Source organism: Mustelus asterias, chromosome 5 (assembly GCF_964213995.1).
Source record: "Mustelus asterias chromosome 5, sMusAst1.hap1.1, whole genome shotgun sequence".
In the NCBI taxonomy this organism is placed as follows: domain Eukaryota; kingdom Metazoa; phylum Chordata; class Chondrichthyes; order Carcharhiniformes; family Triakidae; genus Mustelus; species Mustelus asterias.
In genome coordinates, this window is record NC_135805.1 from 17187597 (window position 1) to 17207499 (window position 19903).

Below are 19903 nucleotides of genomic sequence, written 5' to 3' on the forward strand. Positions count from 1 at the left end.
GGAGCACACCAGGATGATGGGGAGTGGGATAGCTTGATCTTGGTTTCAGATAATGCTTGGCACAACATCGTGGGCCGAAGGGCCTGTTCTGTGCTGTACTGTTCTATGAACTAGATTTTTAATGATTTATTTATTAGTAATGGTGACCATGAAAAGACTGGATTGCATTAAAAAAACCATCTGGTTCACGAATTTGATCTTTTTGAGGAAAGAAATCTGTTGACCTTACTATGATACAGACCATGCCCACATCAATGCATTTAGCTTCCCTCCAAGCAGTCCATTTGGTTGTATTCAGCACCACCTTTCAAGGTAATTAGATCTCAGCAATAAACGTGGCTTTGCCAGCAACACCCATATCCATATAACAAAATTTCCCTTCAATATCTCATATGCATACAAACCTTTGCGAGACGTGCCCTCTTGATCAAGTCATTCAGTTTTCGTAAAGCAGCATTTCGAGGGAGGCTCTGGATATCTTTAAACAAATCTTGTTCTTCGGCCTCGAAAAGCTTGCGATTGTCTGGAATCAGCAGAGGGTGAGACCAGAACGAGCCGATGTACACTCGAATCACTTCAGGAGTATTGACAATTTTGCCCAAAGACCACATGAGCGCACCATAAACACGCATTAGCTGTTGGGTCTCAATCTGGTCAGCCTTGTTTAACACCACACGAATCTTGTCCTCGTGATTCTTCAGTGCTTTGATAACTTCAGAAAACTCATCAGAAATGTCCAGTTTATGAGCGTCAAACAGAAGGATGATACGGTCGACTCGCTCTGCAAACCATTCCAATACTGCAGCAAAGTCATAACCTGGAAGTAACATGAAATAGAAAGTTTTTTGCTTTAAAAAAAAAGTAAAAGATCTACAATTTTTCAAATTAAGGGGAGAAAGAAAAGATAATGCATAGGGATACTTGTGATGAGAAGTGGTGACAGTTAATGATCTCTTTCTTCTGTGTTACAAGAGCCAGGTTAAATTCAGCTTGGATTGGAATTACTTTCAGGCACTAAATTTTATAACAGCAAATGAAATGAAGTTTTATTAATTTTAGCAAAATATTCAAATGGATTTAGATTTTCTTTTTGCAGGTTTTTAAAAAAAAAAACTATAAAATGCCAAATATGCTTACTGTGCGCTGCACTTAATATGGTGTCACTTGCAAAATTTTAATACACTCATGCTAGAGCATTTTAGGTTTGGTCAAACCACAAAATAGCTCTGATGAAACGAAAATATTCTCTTTATGACCATGATGCCTTATCCATCTACATTCACCTCAGACACCAGTTACACTATCCTCCTCAAAAAGAGACCCTGGAGCATTGTTTGGCAGTGCCACTGTTCAATTCCAGTCTTAAATATCCAATGAAGCCCCACGTGGATAAGTATAAAGTGCTACTCAAAGAAAAATAGGCAGCAATTATTCCTATTATCAAAATTTCTATGAATAAAAGTCAAAAGATGTTAATGGATTTTATGTCAGAGGTAGATGTACTTGAGAGAAATGTTCATGGAGTTCTAGTTATCACTAGATGAACATGCCAGAAGGTAACAAGGAGCTACGGATCCTCAACTGCTGACTATTGAATTCTGTCTTCTGGAGCGATAAAGGTCTTAGAGAAAGGATAACGCAGATTCATTTTGAGGCTGCCTATTATGTGTAACTATGAAGGGACTTCAGAATGCAAAACCAGTCAGCAGCATTATACAGCGGATGGAAACTGAAATAGGTTTCCTTAGATGAAGCTATAAAGTTCACGATGCCAGTGACATCCCCTTCTTCATTTTTCACTGCTCTCCACCCCACCTGAGATGGTTGAGGCTTCCCAGGTTGACATACAGACACTTATGATTTACAAGTAAAACCTGTAGGATTGAACAGAAGTGGGAAAGAGTTTACCATCTGCATCTCTCTTTTTGGCCCAAATGTTCTGTGGAACTCCCCCTTTAAATTACTAATGTAATCAGCCTCAAAATGCCTCCCCCATTCCAATGTGTGAATTGATTACATTGGATCTGTTCAATCACATTCCCTCTTCACAGCCATATCCTATGCCCCTTGTCAGCATCACAGAGCCGTGGCAAAAAGTCTGAGTTCACCTTAATACCCTTCATGATTGCTACAAGATCAATATCAAATCTTTCCACCTGCAGATACAACATTAATTTGCAGGAGCACAGCTTCATTTTCCATGCAATTAGAAGATGACCTTCAGTAATTCTGTTATGGATTAAAGAGTGAAATTCCATTAGATTTAAATATTTATGGGTTTAGCGCAAGGATTATTTTGTGTGGCATGTTGCTAAAATTATTATTTTTTGCAATAAATACAGCAAATGTTTGCATCAGCAGGGTATTGAAATCCACATATTCAGCAACTTTTCCCAAAGATTCTAACAGATGGCTGGAGATTGGTATAAAAATAGTTTCTCATACACAAATTTATCATCACTGTTGTACTTCACAAGAGGAAAACTATTACATAAACAGGATGGCAATTTTATGAAATGTGACAGCTATTGCACAGGCAGTTTCTTTCAAATAAAGAGCTTAGTGAGTGATTATATACACACATTGGATGACTTTGTCTTAATTTCATGCTGCACAACACTCGGGAGCAATTGTAGAGATTTGTACAGTGCAAAATATTGACCTGCAAATGTAACCAAGTTAATCTTTTGTTGTACGAGTAACTACCTTGCATTAAATACTGACGGCATAAACATCACTAGGCAGCAAAAGAACTGCAAGGTGTCGATAGGCAGAAACTCAGGGGCAGGGGAAAGTCTGAGACAAAGGGGCATGACCTCTGAATCAGGAGTCAAGCACCTTCACAGAAAAGGATGTAAAAAAAAAGTGGAACTGCCTCCCAGAAAAATAGATGCTTGTTCAGTTCATTATTTTAAATCTGAAAGAGATATTTTCCCTTCTGGAAACAATAGAGGGGATATGCTGGCAAGTCAGGCTGGATACAGAGACAAGTCAGTGTGGATAGCGATAGGTTATAGGCCAATCACATTGAGGGGCTGAATGACCTCTTGCTCCTGTTTTTGGATCTGAATGACTGAGGTGGAAGTGTCATTAATGAGGTAGTCAGTGATTGCACGATTCGGAATCCTGTGTAATAAATGACTGTTCTCCAGCCACCTCACCATTTGTTCTAACTGTACTAACAATTAATCATCTAGCAAATGGAGTGATGGGGGCCTTGAAAAGTAAAATATGACCCTTCAATTTTCTGCAATCAATTTCTCCAAAAACGACAACAGTACCGATAAACACGTACATTTGCTGAACTGTAGGACTGAGAATTAAGGATCGGTTGTTAGCAAAGTAAGCAAACTTTTGAATGCATTTGTGCCAATGAATAATCAATATCATACAGGGTGTTATGTTACTGAATCACATGCCAGACATCCTAGTAGGTTTTGCACAATGCAGAGTTCAGTCAGTCGTAACACAAGAAAATAGTCCAATTATTTATAGCAAATTCTAAACTGTCATTACACCAACTAGCAATACCAGCACTTGCACTTCAAATTCATTGTTTCATATACAAAATGTATTAAAAAAATGCGAACAGTACAAGAGAAAAACAAATGCAATTCTATGTTTAGAAGCAAGTGAAACATTCATTATTCAGTGTAAGCATCAGGTTTTCCAACACATAAACGGGTTAAAAAGCCGAATACTATATGCAAAATAAAACTGCAAGTTAAAATATCTGGGCAGGTGGAAAATTTTATTTTTGTAGATTAGTTCTTGGCATGTGGGTGAAACCAGAAAAATGGTATGCCCTCAAAGGGCATGTATGCTAACCACTGTGCACGGTGGCACAGTGATTAGTACTGCTACCTCACAGCTCCAGGGACTGGGTTCAATTCCCGGCTTGGGTCACTGTGTGGAGTTTGCACATTCTTTCCATGTCTGTGTGGGTATCCTCTGGGTGCTCCGGTTTTCTCCCACAGTCCAAAGATGTGGGTGTCAGGTGGATTTGCCATACTAAATTGCCTTAGTTCCCCAGGATGTGTAGGTTAGAGGGATTAGCGGGATAACAGGGATAGGGCCTGGGTGGCCGAATGGCCTCCTCCTGCACTGTAGGGATTCTATAGTCAACCTCAGTATGGCACGATTATGTAATGAGCCAGACGTGATAAAAGATCTTAAAGTAAGGGAACACTTAGGAAGCAGTGATCATAATATGGTAGAATTCAGTCTGCAATTTGAAAGGAGGAAGGCAGAATCAGATGTGAAGGTTCTACAGTTAAATAAAGGTAATTACAGGCGCATGAGGGAGGAACTGACAAAAATCGACTGGAAGCAGAGCCTAGTGGGAAAGACAGTAGAACAGCAATGGCAGGAGTTTCTGGGAGTAATTGAGGACACAGTGCAGAGGTTCATCCCAAACAAAAGAAAGGTTATCAGAGGGGGGATTAGGCAGCCATGGCTGACAAAGGAAGTCAGGGAATGCATCAAGACAAAAGAGAGAGCCTATAATGTGGCAAAGAGTAGTGGGAAGTCAGAAGATTGGGAAGGCTATAAAAACAAACAGAGGATAACAAAGAGAGAAATAAGGAAGGAGAGGATCAAATATGAAGGTAGGCTAGCCAGTAACATTAGGAATGATAGTAAAAGTTTCTTTAAATACATTAAAAACAAACGGGAGGCAAAAATAGACATTGGGCCGCTCCAAAATGACGCTGGTAATCTAGTGATGGGAGACAAGGAAATAGCTGAGGAACTTCATAAGTACTTTGCGTCAGTCTTCACAGTAGAAGACATGAGTAATATCCCAACAATTCAGGAAAGTCAGGGGGCAGAGTTGAATATGGTTGCCATCACAAAGGAGAAAGTGCTAGAGAAACTAAAAGGTCTGAAAATTGATAAATCTCCGGGCCCAGATGGGCTACATCCTAGAGTTCTAAAGGAGATAGCTGAAGAAATAGTGGAGGCGTTAGTTATGATCTTTCAAAAGTCACTGGAGCCAGGGAAAGTCCCAGAGGATTGGAAAATCGCTGTTGTAACCCCACTGTTCAAGAAGGGAACAAGAAAAAAGATGGAAAATTATAGGCCAATTAGCCTAACCTCAGTTGTTGGCAAAATTCTAGAATCCATCGTTAAGGATGAGATTTCTAAATTCTTGGAAGTGCAGGGTCGGATTAAGACAAGTCAGCATGGATTTAGTAAGGGGAGGTCGTGCCTGACAAACCTGTTAGAGTTCTTTGAAGAGATAACAAATAGGTTAGACCAAGGAGAGCCAATGGATGTTATCTATCTTGACTTCCAAAAGGCCTTTGACAAGGTGCCTCACGGGAGACTGCTGAGTAAAATAAGGGCCCATGGTATACGAGGCAAGGTACTAACATGGATTGACGATTGGCTGTCAGACAGAAGGCAGAGAGTTGGGATAAAAGGTTCTTTCTCAGAATGGCAACCGGTGACAAGTGGTGTCCTGCAGGGTTCAGTGTTGGGGCCACAGCTGTTCTCTTTATATATTAACGATCTAGATGACGGGACTGGGAGCATTCTGGCCAAGTTTGCCGATGATACAAAGATAGGTGGAGGGGCAGGTAGTATTGAGGAGGTGGGGAGGCTGCAGAAAGATTTAGACAGTTTAGGAGAGTGGTCCAAGAAGTGGCTGATGAAATTCAACGTGGGCAAGTGCGAGGTCGTACACTTTGGAAAAAAGAATAGAGGCATGGACTATTTTCTAAACGGTGACAAAATTCATAATGCTAAAGTGCAAAGGGACTTGGGAGTCCTAGTCCAGGATTCTCTAAAGGTAAACTTGCAGGTTGAGTCCGTAATTAAGAAAGCAAATGTAATGTTGTCATTTATCTCAAGAGGCTTGGAATACAAAAGCAGGGATGTACTTCTGAGGCTTTATAAAGCACTGGTTAGGCCCCATTTGGAGTACTGTGAGCAATTTTGGGCCCCACACCTCAGGAAGGACATACTGGCACTGGAGCGGGTCCAGCGGAGATTCACACGGATGATCCCAGGAATGGTAGGCCTGACATACGATGAACGTCTGAGGATCGTGGGATTATATTCATTGGAGTTTAGGAGGTTGAGGGGAGATCTGATAGAAACTTACAAGATAATGAACGGCTTAGATAGGATGGACGTAGGGAAGTTGTTTCCATTAACAGGGGAGACTAGGACGCGGGGGGGGCACAGCCTTAGAATAAAAGGGAGTCACTTTAGAACAGAGATGAGGAGAAATTTCTTCAGCCAGAGAGTGGTGGGTCTGTGGAATTCATTGCCACAGAGGGCTGTGGAGGCCGAGACGTTGAGCGTCTTCAAGACAGAAATTGATAAATTCTTGATTTCTCAAGGAATTAAGGGCTATGGGGAGAGAGCGGGTAAATGGAGTTGAAATCAACCATGATTGAATGGTGGAGTGGACTTGATGGGCCGAATGGCCTTACTTCCGCTCCTATGTCTTATGGCACTATGTGTAGGTCAAAGCACAAGCAGGTAGCAGATTCCCTTCTGATTTACAGAATTAATTTCACAGTTCTTTGTGGTGGGATTTATACAAGATGTCAGGGGAGTTCCGAGTCCAGTGTCATAAAAATTCAAGTGAAACTTCATTTCTTTTATGACAAAAATGCCACCAAGTCAGTTTTCATTTTTGAACTTTTGGAATACAAAAAGGTATCAAGATGAAGGTAGCAATGGTTACGTGGCCTATTCTAGATGGAGAAACTTGAAAGGATCTACAATATCTTGCCCACTTCCAGAAAGAGAATCCAGTGGATTCTTGAATGATTCTGTAATTAGACAGATCGTTGTAACATCAGAGCAGAGGTGTCCTTGAAAGGTAGTTTAATGTAATCTGTTTTGGAGGATTGCAGCTCCTTTAGTTTCATGACTCAGCCACTCGAAACAGTGAAAATAATATAAAAATTTCTACATGTTAAAGGGGCATTTTCTTTTGGAAACATGGACACAGGTTTGACAATTTAGGAATGAATCTTGTCAGAGGAACTAATCACAAGACGTTCTAAATCAAGGAGGGACTACTGTAGAATATAAAATTGATGATATTGTGCTTTAAAAGCAGCCGATAGTCCTGCCTACTTTAGATGAACAAATGACCAGCTTTCTCATGTCTGCCAATGTCAATCGCGAAGATCTGCTTAAAGTAGTAGTGACCTGGCACACTACTGCCTGGGAGGCAGAAAGTTGATAATGATAATAATGAAAACATCACCTTCAACAGGAACAGATATGTATTGCTTTCCACTAGAAAAACTGATCTAGAGATAAATGGAGTAGGAGATTAGAATGTGGAAGGGATTTTCCAGCCCCGTCAAGTCAATGGCCTTTTGACTGGCTCACTGCATCCACTGCCATGGGACCTACCTCAATGGGGCTGGAAAATTCTGGCCCAAGGTTGAAAAAAAAACAGAAAAGGTCACTGGAATTTGAGCCCTGAAACCTTTCTCTAACAAATTAATAGAGTAAGGGATGTTTTAAAAACAGTGAAGCAGGCAATTACAAGCCAGAGCTTAGCCTTCTTTCAGTGAAGCCAGTGAGGTAAGCACTCAAGTCAGAGCAGGCTCTTTTTTTAAAAAGCTGCTGTTTTAATTTGAAGTACCTCCATATGGGCATCTATGGAACCAGCTGTACCCTTCCTCTTGCTCTGCTCAAAGATAAAAGATGGTTATAAAGGAAGATATAGACAAGAAACATTTGAAAACTGAGTTTAGGCTCCATGAAAAGTTATGCAATTCAAGATGGATATCAAAAAGGATTCTGTATAATTTTCCAGCTTTCAGGTAAACATTTGGCAGAAATGTTCTGTCTGTCCAATGACACTGCTGCTTACCCAGTGAACTGTTTGGAGTTAGCTCGCAGATTAGCCATTAGCTCATTGAATAGCAGAACAGGCTTGAGGGGCTAAATGACCAAAGCTCCAGTATAACAGAAAACTGCCCCTGCTTGTTTTTTTAAAAATCGTAAAAGTCATTAAAATACCCCATGGAAACTCACTGATCAAAGGTTCTGCACCTACCTGCAACAAGTTATTACTGGATCATGTGTGGCATATTAACATTACACGTGTTCTGCCAAACTTTGCTGAAGCCCATAGCATTATATTTTCTAAGGTTTGTGATCATATTTTGGGGATTGCCCTTCTGATGTGCTCCCACTATTCACATTGATGTAAGAGTCTTTTTTTTGAAGCAGTACCAGCCCTGGTACAGCAATCAGTATATTCCAATGGATTATAACATGTAATCATAGAACCATAAAAAAGTTACAGTACAGGAGGCCACCATTTGGCCCATCTTGTCCATGCCAGTCTGAGAACACCCAGTTGCCTTTTCTATTCCCACCTTCCTGCACCCAGCCCATAGCTTTACAGCATTTGAGTTGCAGATCCAGGTGCTTTTTAAAGTGTTTAGGGTCTCCGACTCCACCACCAACTCGGGCAGCAACTTCCAGACACCGACTACTCTAAAAATGTTCTTGCTCATGTCCCCTGGTTGTAGAATTCACCATCAAGGGAAACTATTTTATCCTGCCCATTCATCTCTTCCCCTCAAACACCTCTATCAAGTCACCCCTCAGCCTTCTTTGTTCCAAGGAAAATAAACCCAACCTATCAAATCTCTCCTTATAACTACACTTTTGGCAACATTCTTGTAAACCTCCTCTGCACTCTCCCCAGAGCAATTATGTCCTTGCTGTAACGTGGTGACCAGAACTGCACACAATACTCCAGTTGTGGAGTCAGTGTTTTATACAATTCCAACATTTACATTCCATATCTCTGCCAATGAAGGTGAGCTGTTGAACCAGAGTTTGAATCCCTGCATAAATTGGATTTATTTTGGTTTTCATTTTGTACTAACTGCCAACGTATGATGCTGATTAAATTCAATTTGTCACTCTGATGAGTTTGGTTAAATACAGCTTCAGACTGCGAATGGACCCTTGGACATTTTAAGCTTTAAGATGCGAGCTGCCCCAATTAAATTGTCGACCTCAATTTGTGTTTTATAAATATGCCAAGGCTGTCAAAACACTTGACAAAGATCTATATTTTACCAGTTACAGTACTTTTAATGTAGGATTTTATATTTTGCAACTCATTCCTGCCCCCATCTAACTTTCAGGTGCACATCACACCACAACTGTCTGTTTTCATTTCACTCCCCTATCTAGTTTTACCATCAAGCCATTGTTTATCATTTAGTTCAAGTCCCAGAGATGCCTCAGAATGCAGCTGGTTTATTTTCAAAAATATGTAGGACCATCAGCAGTGTGCTGACAGCTTATTTATCCTCTGCAAACTCCCTGCTGTTCTGTGGCTCACATGCCTGGTAATCCCATGCAAATTTTTTAGCTAGGCAATTAAAAGTCATTCTCTCTCCCACACACACACACTAGTGAAGGGTTGAAGGTGAAGACATCCCATCTTCAAAAAATTGACTGCTTGCCACATTGCAATGTAGGCCGCACCCTGGGAACATTCTGATGAACAAGTTCTGTCAGGCCTTCCACATACTCGTGCTGACTGAAGTAACACAACTAGATGTAATTTGCACTCTCGCTTAGGAGAAAAAAGGAACATGGGGTTGGGGGAAGAAGGAACTTGAAACATGTCTCTCCTATCCCTCAAGTGATCAAAGGCAGTCCATGAACATTTTGTACATGATTAACTTATTTACTTTTTACATGTGTGATCTCTGCTCCAACTCTGATTTGAAGGTATGAAGGGAATCAGATCGTACTACAAGTCAGACACATCATTATTCTCTGGGAGAAAAAGCATTTAACTACCCATGTGCTTTTAATGCATGACCTCTAGTCCCATAATTTAAAAATTACAATAATACGATTTCAATGCTATTGGGCATCAACATGTGCTGTTTACTGAAAAGATAACTCTAAGAATACCATCATTGGACTACAAAATATTATAGGAACCACGATTCACTGTTGTCTCACCTCATTCTTTTCTAACAGCAGGAACCTTCCCTCTTTGGAGAGAAGTGGGGAAGGCAGCCCATAACCTGGAGGCAGGGAAACAACACAACCCATTCTTACAAAAAGATATTGCTACCAAAGGGTCCAAAACCAAAATTGGGCTGAAAAAAAACAGGAAAAAGGAAAAAGATTAGAGGCAGCAAGACAGTGAAACAGGAAAAAAAGTACATCAGACATAGACAGAAAAGATGGAGAACAGAAAAGAGAAAGAACGCAAGTGTGGAAATAGAAAAGGTAACTCAAGTTAGAACCCCAATGTGAAACGTCTATAAAATTATGCAGATTGCAGTAGAGAATTTGTACTGGAAAGTTAAAACATCCTATTCTATCCCACTGCCCCCCAACCCCTATACTTGTTTTCAAACACTTGTCTGCTCCTCCTCATTCCCCTGCTCGACCAAAACTGGCAAAACTTGGATGTGCAAATATTTATTCACGTTCCTTTGAGACAGACAAAGATAACTGAAACAAGGGGTGGACAATGGAGAAGGATTATCTCATCGTGCAGGATATCAACCAATGCACACATTCTAGAATTGCTGTTGTAAGAAAGCACTACATTTTTGACTATATGGTGTCACTTTCAAAATGAGCATAAATCTTCACATTATTTCCGTATCAGATTTCCACTTTGAAATCCCTGCAGTTATAACAATTGTCAAATGACTGAGATCTCACAATGAAGTGCCAAAATCACACTCTCAAGGCCAAGCAGAATCCCTGAAGTACAAGAGCAATTCAAAATAGTTCACTACAGTTCACCACTTCTCTCATCTGTTGTATAGTTATTGCCATCTGTGTGTTTGCCTGCAAATACATTCTATGAGAGAGAGAGAGAGAGAGAGAGAGACCGCAGGGGCTAGCAAGACCATGCCAGTCAGCTGTTTTGCCACACTGATATGCACCTTTTAGAATCCTCACAAAAAAAGTGCCCCATTGGTTGCGAGTCCAATCAGAATGGAGCAACTCGCCACCCAGGAGTACCTGTCCGGAAAAATAGAGGAATGGAATTGAAGATGGAAAAATGGGAATGACAAAGGGAAAAAAAAACTTTACATTCCTCACATTGGTGCTTCTTTTGTTTGAGAATCTGGCCCAAGGGAAGCTGAAGTGAGAAAAGCACAAAAAGATGAATAGAAACATTTCACTGCAGACCATCAAGAACCCAAATGTGAGGTTATCCTGAAACCCAGAAGAATAACTTGGAACATCAGTTCTTAGTGGTGTAAATTTTAAACTTGATATACAATGAGAAAAAAATATGTAAACCCAAACCAGGGAAGAACAGTCTAGTCATTTTGTGATAGAAAATGGAGGACTACAATACAGTGCACTTAACTACATGGATGGTTACACAGTACCACAAGTTACCCCGTTGTTTCCAACTACTCATATTTCCTGAACTCTGAGATGCCCCTTGTTTCCAAACATAAAATGAGCAGATAGTTACCAGGCACATGTTATTTGTCCACATTTTGGAAAACAGTCTTCAGTTTCAACGAAGGCATAATCTTGTCAGGATTCAGGTTTGGATTCTAACCAGCTATCCTTTTTGTTAACAATAGCTGGTTTTCGGGAAATTGTTTTTTCTGCAGCTGGATGTGGCTGTGTGGCAGCTGTTAGGATGTCCTTTTTTCTAGTTATTGCATTATGAATATACCACTCTCAGTTTGATGTTACCCACCCTGTGGGCTCTGTGTTTAGCATACAAGTGCCAATTTCTTTCTCTATTTTGAAGTTACTTCTTTACCCCATTATTTTCCCCCAGTCACAGATAAACACTTGCTTTTCTCAGCTGGTATGCTAATTCGCACATCAAAATCCTTTAGACAGCTGCCTTTATCAATTCCTTCTGTTTTATCCCAATTTCATTTTTAAATTTTTCCCCCAATTCTTAACAGACATTCATATTATCAGAATAATAAAATTCTACTCAATGCTTCTAGCCAACTCTGTTACAATAGGTTATGCTTGGGTCAAGGACATCTCAATGATTACTTTTTGAAATGCTTCAGAAAACCTCCTGATAGCTGGCAATGGTTAATTTTCTGTACAGCATCCAAACAGATGTCTTCACAGCTGATACCAACTTTGCACAAAACTCATTAATGAAATAAGACACGAGAATGTGATTACTACACATCCAAGCAAAGGCCCATACTTGTGACGTGATGCGTTATCATCTAAGGAAAACAGTCTCCAATGCAAAGCAAACTACACAAACAGCTGCAGATTAGTTGTGGCCAATATTGTTTTGCTGCAAGGTACTTTCTGTATTAGATTGTTAAACAGAGGTTCTGTCTTTTTCTGACATTGGCTTTGGTTGAGGCAATTTCATTGACTATAGAATCCTACAGCACAGGAGGCCACCATTCGGCCCATCAAATCTGAACCGATCACAATCCCACCCAGGCCTTATCCGCATAACCCTAGGCATTTCCCCTAGCTCGACCCCCTGACACCAAGGGGCAATTTAGCATGGCCAATCCAGCTAAGACGCACATCTTTGGACTGTGTGGGAGGGAATCTGTGCAGGCACAAGGAGAATGTGCAAACTCCACACAGACAGTGACCCAAGCCAGGAATCGAAACCAGGTCCCTGGTGCAGTGAGATTGTGCCACCATGCTGCCCAGAAATTTGTCAAAAAAATGTGGTGGTATGTTAGTTTAACTTGCATGCACGAGTGAATGTACATTTGACTGTAAAGTACTGGAACTACTGTCCACACAAGATGCAAGGCAAGTGGTTTGTTGTTTCATCAAATAATCACAAGAGAATACAGAGGAGGAATATGAGCAAATATTGGTAGAAGTGAAGGTGGCAGAGGCAATGTATAGGGTGAAAAGGGAGGTGGTACAGGAAACAATGGCTATGTTTAGAATGGTCAAAATCACTTGGTCAGCAAGGTTCATGTCCAAGGTTGCTACAAGAAGCGAGGGTGGAGATAACATAAAGCTTGCTATAATCTTACCTAGATATGGGGCAGGTGCTAGAGGATTGTAGAATGGCAAATATAACACTCATTAAGAATGGATGCAGTACAATCTTTACAGGTTAGATAGTTTCAGAAGTGGCTAAAGTTTTAGAAACAATAATCTGGAGGGAAAATACAAGCAATTAGTGAGGTTTGAGTTAAGGATAGCCAGCAGAGATTTGTTGAAGGCAGATCATGCTTGATTAAATAACAAGAGAAGGTTAATTTCCCTAATGGGAAAGACAGTAGAACAGCAATGGCAGGAGTTTCTGGGAGTAATTGAGGACACAGTGCAGAGGTTCATCCCAAACAAAAGAAAGGTTATCAGAGGGGGGATTAGGCAGCCATGGCTGACAAAGGAAGTCAGGGAATGCATCAAGGCAAAAGAGAGAGCCTATAATGTGGCAAAGAGTAGTGGGAAGTCAGAAGATTGGGAAGGCTATAAAAACAAACAGAGGATAACAAAGAGAAATAAGGAAGGAGAGGATCAAATATGAAGGTAGGCTAGCCAGTAACATTAGGAATGATAGTAAAAGTTTCTTTAAATACATTAAAAACAAACGGGAGGCAAAAGTAGACATTGGGCCGCTCCAAAATGACGCTGGTAATCTAGTGATGGGAGACAAGGAAATAGCTGAGGAACTTAATAAGTACTTTGCGTCAGTCTTCACAGTAGAAGACATGAGTAATATCCCAACAATTCAGGAAAGTCAGGGGGCAGAGCTGAATATGGTTGCCATCACAAAGGAGAAAGTGCTAGAGAAACTAAAAGGTCTGAAAATTGATAAATCTCCGGGCCCAGATGGGCTACATCCTAGAGTTCTAAAGGAGATAGCTGAAGAAATAGTGGAGGCGTTAGTTATGATCTTTCAAAAGTCACTGGAGTCAGGGAAAGTCCCAGAGGATTGGAAAATCGCTGTTGTAACCCCACTGTTCAAGAAGGGAACAAGAAAAAAGATGGAAAATTATAGGCCAATTAGCCTAACCTCAGTTGTTGGCAAAATTCTAGAATCCATCGTTAAGGATGAGATTTCTAAATTCTTGGAAGTGCAGGGTCGGATTAAGACAAGTCAGCATGGATTTAGTAAGGGGAGGTCGTGCCTGACAAACCTGTTAGAGTTCTTTGAAGAGATAACAAATAGGTTAGACCAAGGAGAGCCAATGGATGTTATCTATCTTGACTTCCAAAAGGCCTTTGACAAGGTGCCTCACGGGAGACTGCTGAGTAAAATAAGGGCCCATGGTATTCGAGGCAAGGTACTAACATGGATTGACGATTGGCTGTCAGACAGAAGGCAGAGAGTTGGGATAAAAGGTTCTTTCTCAGAATGGCAACCGGTGACAAGTGGTGTCCCGCAGGGTTCAGTGTTGGGGCCACAGCTGTTCTCTTTATATATTAACGATCTAGATGACGGGACTGGGAGCATTCTGGCCAAGTTTGCCGATGATACAAAGATAGGTGGAGGGGCAGGTAGTATTGAGGAGGTGGGGAGGCTGCAGAAAGATTTAGACAGTTTAGGAGAGTGGTCCAAGAAGTGGCTGATGAAATTCAACGTGGGCAAGTGCGAGGTTGTACACTTTGGAAAAAAGAATAGAGGCATGGACTATTTTCTAAACGGTGACAAAATTCATAATGCTAAAGTGCAAAGGGACTTGGGAGTCCTAGTCCAGGATTCTCTAAAGGTAAACTTGCAGGTTGAGTCCGTAATTAAGAAAGCAAATGTAATGTTGTCATTTATCTCAAGAGGCTTGGAATACAAAAGCAGGGATGTACTTCTGAGGCTTTATAAAGCACTGGTTAGGCCCCATTTGGAGTACTGTGAGCAATTTTGGGCCCCACACCTCAGGAAGGACATACTGGCACTGGAGCGGGTCCAGCGGAGATTCACACGGATGATCCCAGGAATGGTAGGCCTGACATACGATGAACGTCTGAGGATCGTGGGATTATATTCATTGGAGTTTAGGAGGTTGAGGGGAGATCTGATAGAAACTTACAAGATAATGAACGGCTTAGATAGGATGGACGTAGGGAAGTTGTTTCCATTAACAGGGGAGACTAGGACGCGGGGGCACAGCCTTAGAATAAAAGGGAGTCACTTTAGAACAGAGATGAGGAGAAATTTCTTCAGCCAGAGAGTGGTGGGTCTGTGGAATTCATTGCCACAGAGGGCTGTGGAGGCCGAGACGTTGAGCGTCTTCAAGACAGAAATTGATAAATTCTTGATTTCGAGGAATTAAGGGCTATGGGGAGAGAGCGGGTAAATGGAGTTGAAATCAACCATGATTGAATGGTGGAGTGGACTCGATGGGCCGAATGGCCTTACTTCCGCTCCTATGTCTTATGGTCTTATGGTCTTATAAAGGGAATGTGATTGATGTTGTCCATAAGGATAAGAAGGAATTTGACAAGTTCATAGATTCCTTCAGTGCAGGAGGCAGCCATTTGGCCCATTGAATCTGCACCGACCACAATCCTACCCAGACCCTATCCCCTAGTATGAAGGGGCAATTTAGCATGGCCAATCCACCTAACTCGCACGTCTCTGGACTGTGGGAGGAAACTAGAGCATCTGGAGGAAACTCACGCAGACATGGAGAATATGCAAACTCCACAGAGACAGTGACCCAAGCTGGGAATCGAACACGGGTACTTGGCGCTGAGAGACAGCAGTGCTAACCACTGCCACTGATACCAGAGGGCTGGCTAACAAAACGGAGGCTCATTGAATAGGAGATGGATTCCAGAGAGATGCAAGGAGAGAGATGGAACAATTTAGGCCTATACTCTCTGGAATTTAGAAGAATGCGGGGAGATCAAATTGAGGTACGCAAGATAAAAGGTATGGATAAAGTAGACTTGGAGCGGATACCTCCTCTTGTGGGGCATTCTAGGACAGGAGGTCATAGTCTTACGAAAAGGAGAGTTAAAGTCAAAACTACTTCTCCCAAAGGGTGGTGAATCTGTGGAATTCACTACCCCAAAGTGTAGTGGATGCTATGACAGTAAATTTGAGGAGTCCGACAGATTTTTAATTGGTAATAGGTTGAAGGATTATGGGGAGAAGGCAAGAAATGTGGAAGAGCACATCAGCCATGATCGAATGGCAGAGTAGACTCGATGGGCCAAATGGCCTAATTTTGCACCTATATCTTATGAACTTATAAGGAGTGCACATCAGTGTCCAGTTGGATAAAAGACTTCAGGACAGAAAACAGCAAGTCACAGTAAAAGGTTATTTTTCAGATTGGAGGATGGTAAACTGTGATCTAAAGTTTATTTATTAGTGTCACAAGTAGGCTTACTTTAATACTACAGTAAAGTTACTGTGACAATCCCCTAGTCGCCATACTCCAGCACCTGTTCAAGTACTGATGGGGAATTCAGTGTAGCCAACACACCTTTTGGACTGTGGGAGAAAACTGGAAATGACGCCGACGTGGGGAGAATGTAGATTCCACGTGGAGAGTGACCAAAACCAGGGATTGAACCTGGGTCCCTGGCACTGAGGCAGCAGTGATAACCAGTGATGTTCTAAGGTCAGTGTTAGGACCACTGCTGTTTGTTATATATTAAAAAAAAGGACTTCGGATTTTGGAAGAGAGCAAACTTGGAGGAGTGGCTAAAGGATGATACGAGTTGCCTGCAAGAGGACAGATTGGCTAGCAAAATGGGCTCAGAAGTGTGATGTACTTTTGGCAGAAGAGCTAAAGACACTGTAGATTTAATGGCCTGGATTTGACAGTCTGACCAGAGGTGGTCAGTCAGTTAAAGGAGTGTCATGGACACTGGAGACATACAACTCTCTGGTTTCTTGGCCAGGAAAAATTGGACTCCCTATGGAGGAGAGGGGTGGGTGTGTGGGTTGTCCCCAGTATTTGCAGGGGACCCTCGTACATGAACAAGTCAGTGTGATGTCAGGTACTGTAAGCCCCAATGACTGACAGATCCATCCCAGTGACTGCTCACAATAGGCAGAACACTGACTGGTTGGGTGCATTGGCCATGCTAAATTCTTCCTCAGTGTACCCGAACAGGTACTGGAGTGTGGTGACTGGAGTGAGGGGATTGTCACAGTTACTTCATTACAGTGTGAATGTAAGCCTACTTGTAACAATAAAAAAATCTATGCCAGCAAACAGAAGAATGTTGAACATTAGGTGTGATTCCACGATTGGACAGCACTTACTGAACAATCCTGTGTGCCAAGAATTACACTTGGTGTAAGTAGGGCTAATATTGTGGCCCATTCATGCTTGCGAGAAGCTACATATATTGAATAATTATGAAGTGTCCTGCCCTCTGAAGCTAACAAGTTCAGACACTGCTTTCATAATAAAAAGAATGGGGGGGTGGGGGTTGGGGAGGAAGGGTAGATCCATGGTGCATTTGCCATGGCAACAGCTTGGTCAAATCAGAGCCAACTTGCTAATCAGCACCATTTTTCTCATGCTCTGTAATGTTACCTCTGAAGTTGGCATTCTTACAATCACAGTTCCACCTCAAAATTCAGGGTGAGGTAACTAAGTGGACACAAAATTGGCTTGATGACAGAAGCCAGAGGATGATTGTAGAGGGTTGTTTTTCAAACTGGAGGCCTGTGACCAGCAGTGTGCCTCAGGGATCGGTGCTGCGTCCACTGTTATTTGTCATTTATATTAATGATTTGGAGGAGAATATAAGAGGCATGGTTAGCAAGTTTGCAGATGACACCAAGATTGATGGCACAGTAGACAGTGAAGGTTATCTCAGATTGCAACGGGATCTTGATCAATTGGGCCAGAGGGCTGACGAATGGCAGATGGAGTTTAATTTAGATAAATGCGAGGTGATGCATTTTCGTAGATTGAACCAGGGCAGGACTTACTCAATGGTAGGGTGTTGGGGAGTGTTACAGAACAAGAGATCTAGGGGTACATGTTCATCGCTCCTTGAAAGTGGAGTTACAGGTGGACAGAGTAGTGAAGAAGGCATTCAGCATGCTTGGTTTCATTGGTCAGAACATTGAATACAGGAGTTGGGACGTCTTGTTGAAGTTGTACAAGACATTGGTAAGGCCACACTTGGAATACTGTGTGCAATTCTGCTCACCCTATTATAGAAAGGATATTATACTAGAAAGCGTGCAGAAAAGATTTACTAGGATGCTACCGGGACTTGATGGATTGAGTTACAAGTAGTGGCTGAATAGACTGGGACTTCTTCCTCTGGAGTGTATAAGGCTGAGGAGTGATCTTATATAGAGGTCTATAAAATAATGAGGGGCATAGATCAGCTAGATAGTCAATACCTTTTCCCAAAAGGTAGGGGAGTCTAAAACTAGAGAGCATAGGTTTAAGGTGAGAGAGGAGAGTGATACAAAAGTGTCCAGAGGGGCAATTTTTCCCCGGTGTTTCTAGAACAAGCTGCCAGAGGTAGTAGTAGAGGCGGGTACAATTTTGTCTTTTAAAAGGCATTTAGATAGTTACATGGGTAAGATGGGTATAGAGGGATATGGGCCAAACAGGACTAGCTTAGGATTTTTAAAAAAAAGACGGCATGGACAAGTTGGGCCGAAGGGCCTGTTTCCATGCTGTAAACCTCCGACTCTATCGTAGCTGTATTTCCGTGCTTGATGGCATGGTAGAGGTTCCTAAAGATTCTTGGAAAACATAATCAACCCCCATTTCTTTGGATGGTTGGAAAAAAAGACGCATGCTGTTGAAGCTTTTCATCCTTAGGAAAGCAATATTGACTTTTCAGATTACAAATAAAAAGAATTTAGATATAGCTCTGTGCTAAAGGGATCAGGATATTGAAGATCAGTCATGATCATAATGAATGACAGAGCAGGCTTAATGGTCTGAATGGCCTATTCCTGCTTCTGGTTTCTAAAGTATAGCCTACCCTGTCGATTTTTTCAATAATTCAGAGGTAAATGAGTAGTCAGGGCACTCCATTAGCTGAGCAAGTGTAGGCAGTGAGTGACTGAGTTACATACAGAGCAGAAAGCTCCTGTTCTTAATTATCAGCCTGTACAAACATACAAATTCCATTCAGCCACTTTCACCAGTGCTACCATTTAATAAGATCAAGACTGATTCAATTGTAATCTCAACTCCATTATCTAATGGTAAGGTGTATTAATTGGTTGTGTATCCACCAATTGGGAGAGGACAGGCAATAAACAGGCTTCCTGCTCTTACTAACTAATCAGCTAACTTTGCTGAACTGCACATTTTGATAATAGGCAAGGATAGGATCAGATTCTTGAGACAAGCCACCACATAGAACATAACAGCGCAGTACAGGCCCTTCGGCCCTCGATGTTGTGCCGACCAGTGGTACCAATCTAAAGCCCCTCTAATCGACACTATTCCAATATCATCCATATGTTTATCCAATAACCATTTGAATGCGCTTAATGTTGACGAGTCCACTACTGCTGCAGGCAGGGCATTCCACGCCCTTGCTACTCTGAGTAAAGAACCTACCTCGAACATCTGTCCTATATCTCTCACCCCTCAATTTAAAGCCATGTCCCCTCGTGCTAGCCAACACCATCCGAGGAAAAAGGCTCTCACTATCCACCCTCTCTAATCCTCTGATCATCTTGTATGCCTCTATTAAGTCACCTCTTAACCTTCTCTCTAACGAAAACAACCTCAAGCCCCTCAGCCTTTCCTCATACGATTTTCCCACCATACCAGGCAACATCCTGGTAAATCTCCTCTGCACCCTTTCCAACACTTCCGCATCTTTCCTATAATACGGCGACCAGAACTGTACGCAATACTCCAAATGCGGCCGCACCAGAGTTTTGTACAGTTGCAGCATGACCTCCTAGCTCTGAAACTCAATCCCTCTACCAATAAAAGCTAACACACCGTACGCCTTCTTAACAACCCTATCAACCTGGGTGCCAACTTTCAGG

The 19903-nt window shown here is 41.8% G+C and overlaps 1 protein-coding gene across 1 annotated transcript in view; it reads right to left on the reverse strand.

Moving 5' to 3' along the window:
- LOC144493383 (EH domain-containing protein 3) overlaps window positions 1-19903 on the reverse strand; it is a 94576-nt gene that overhangs the window by 31249 nt on the left and 43424 nt on the right. The window contains exon 4 of the mRNA XM_078212219.1: window positions 405-817. Within this exon, the coding sequence (XP_078068345.1) occupies window positions 405-817 (413 nt within the window). The remainder of the gene's footprint in view (window positions 1-404; window positions 818-19903) is intronic.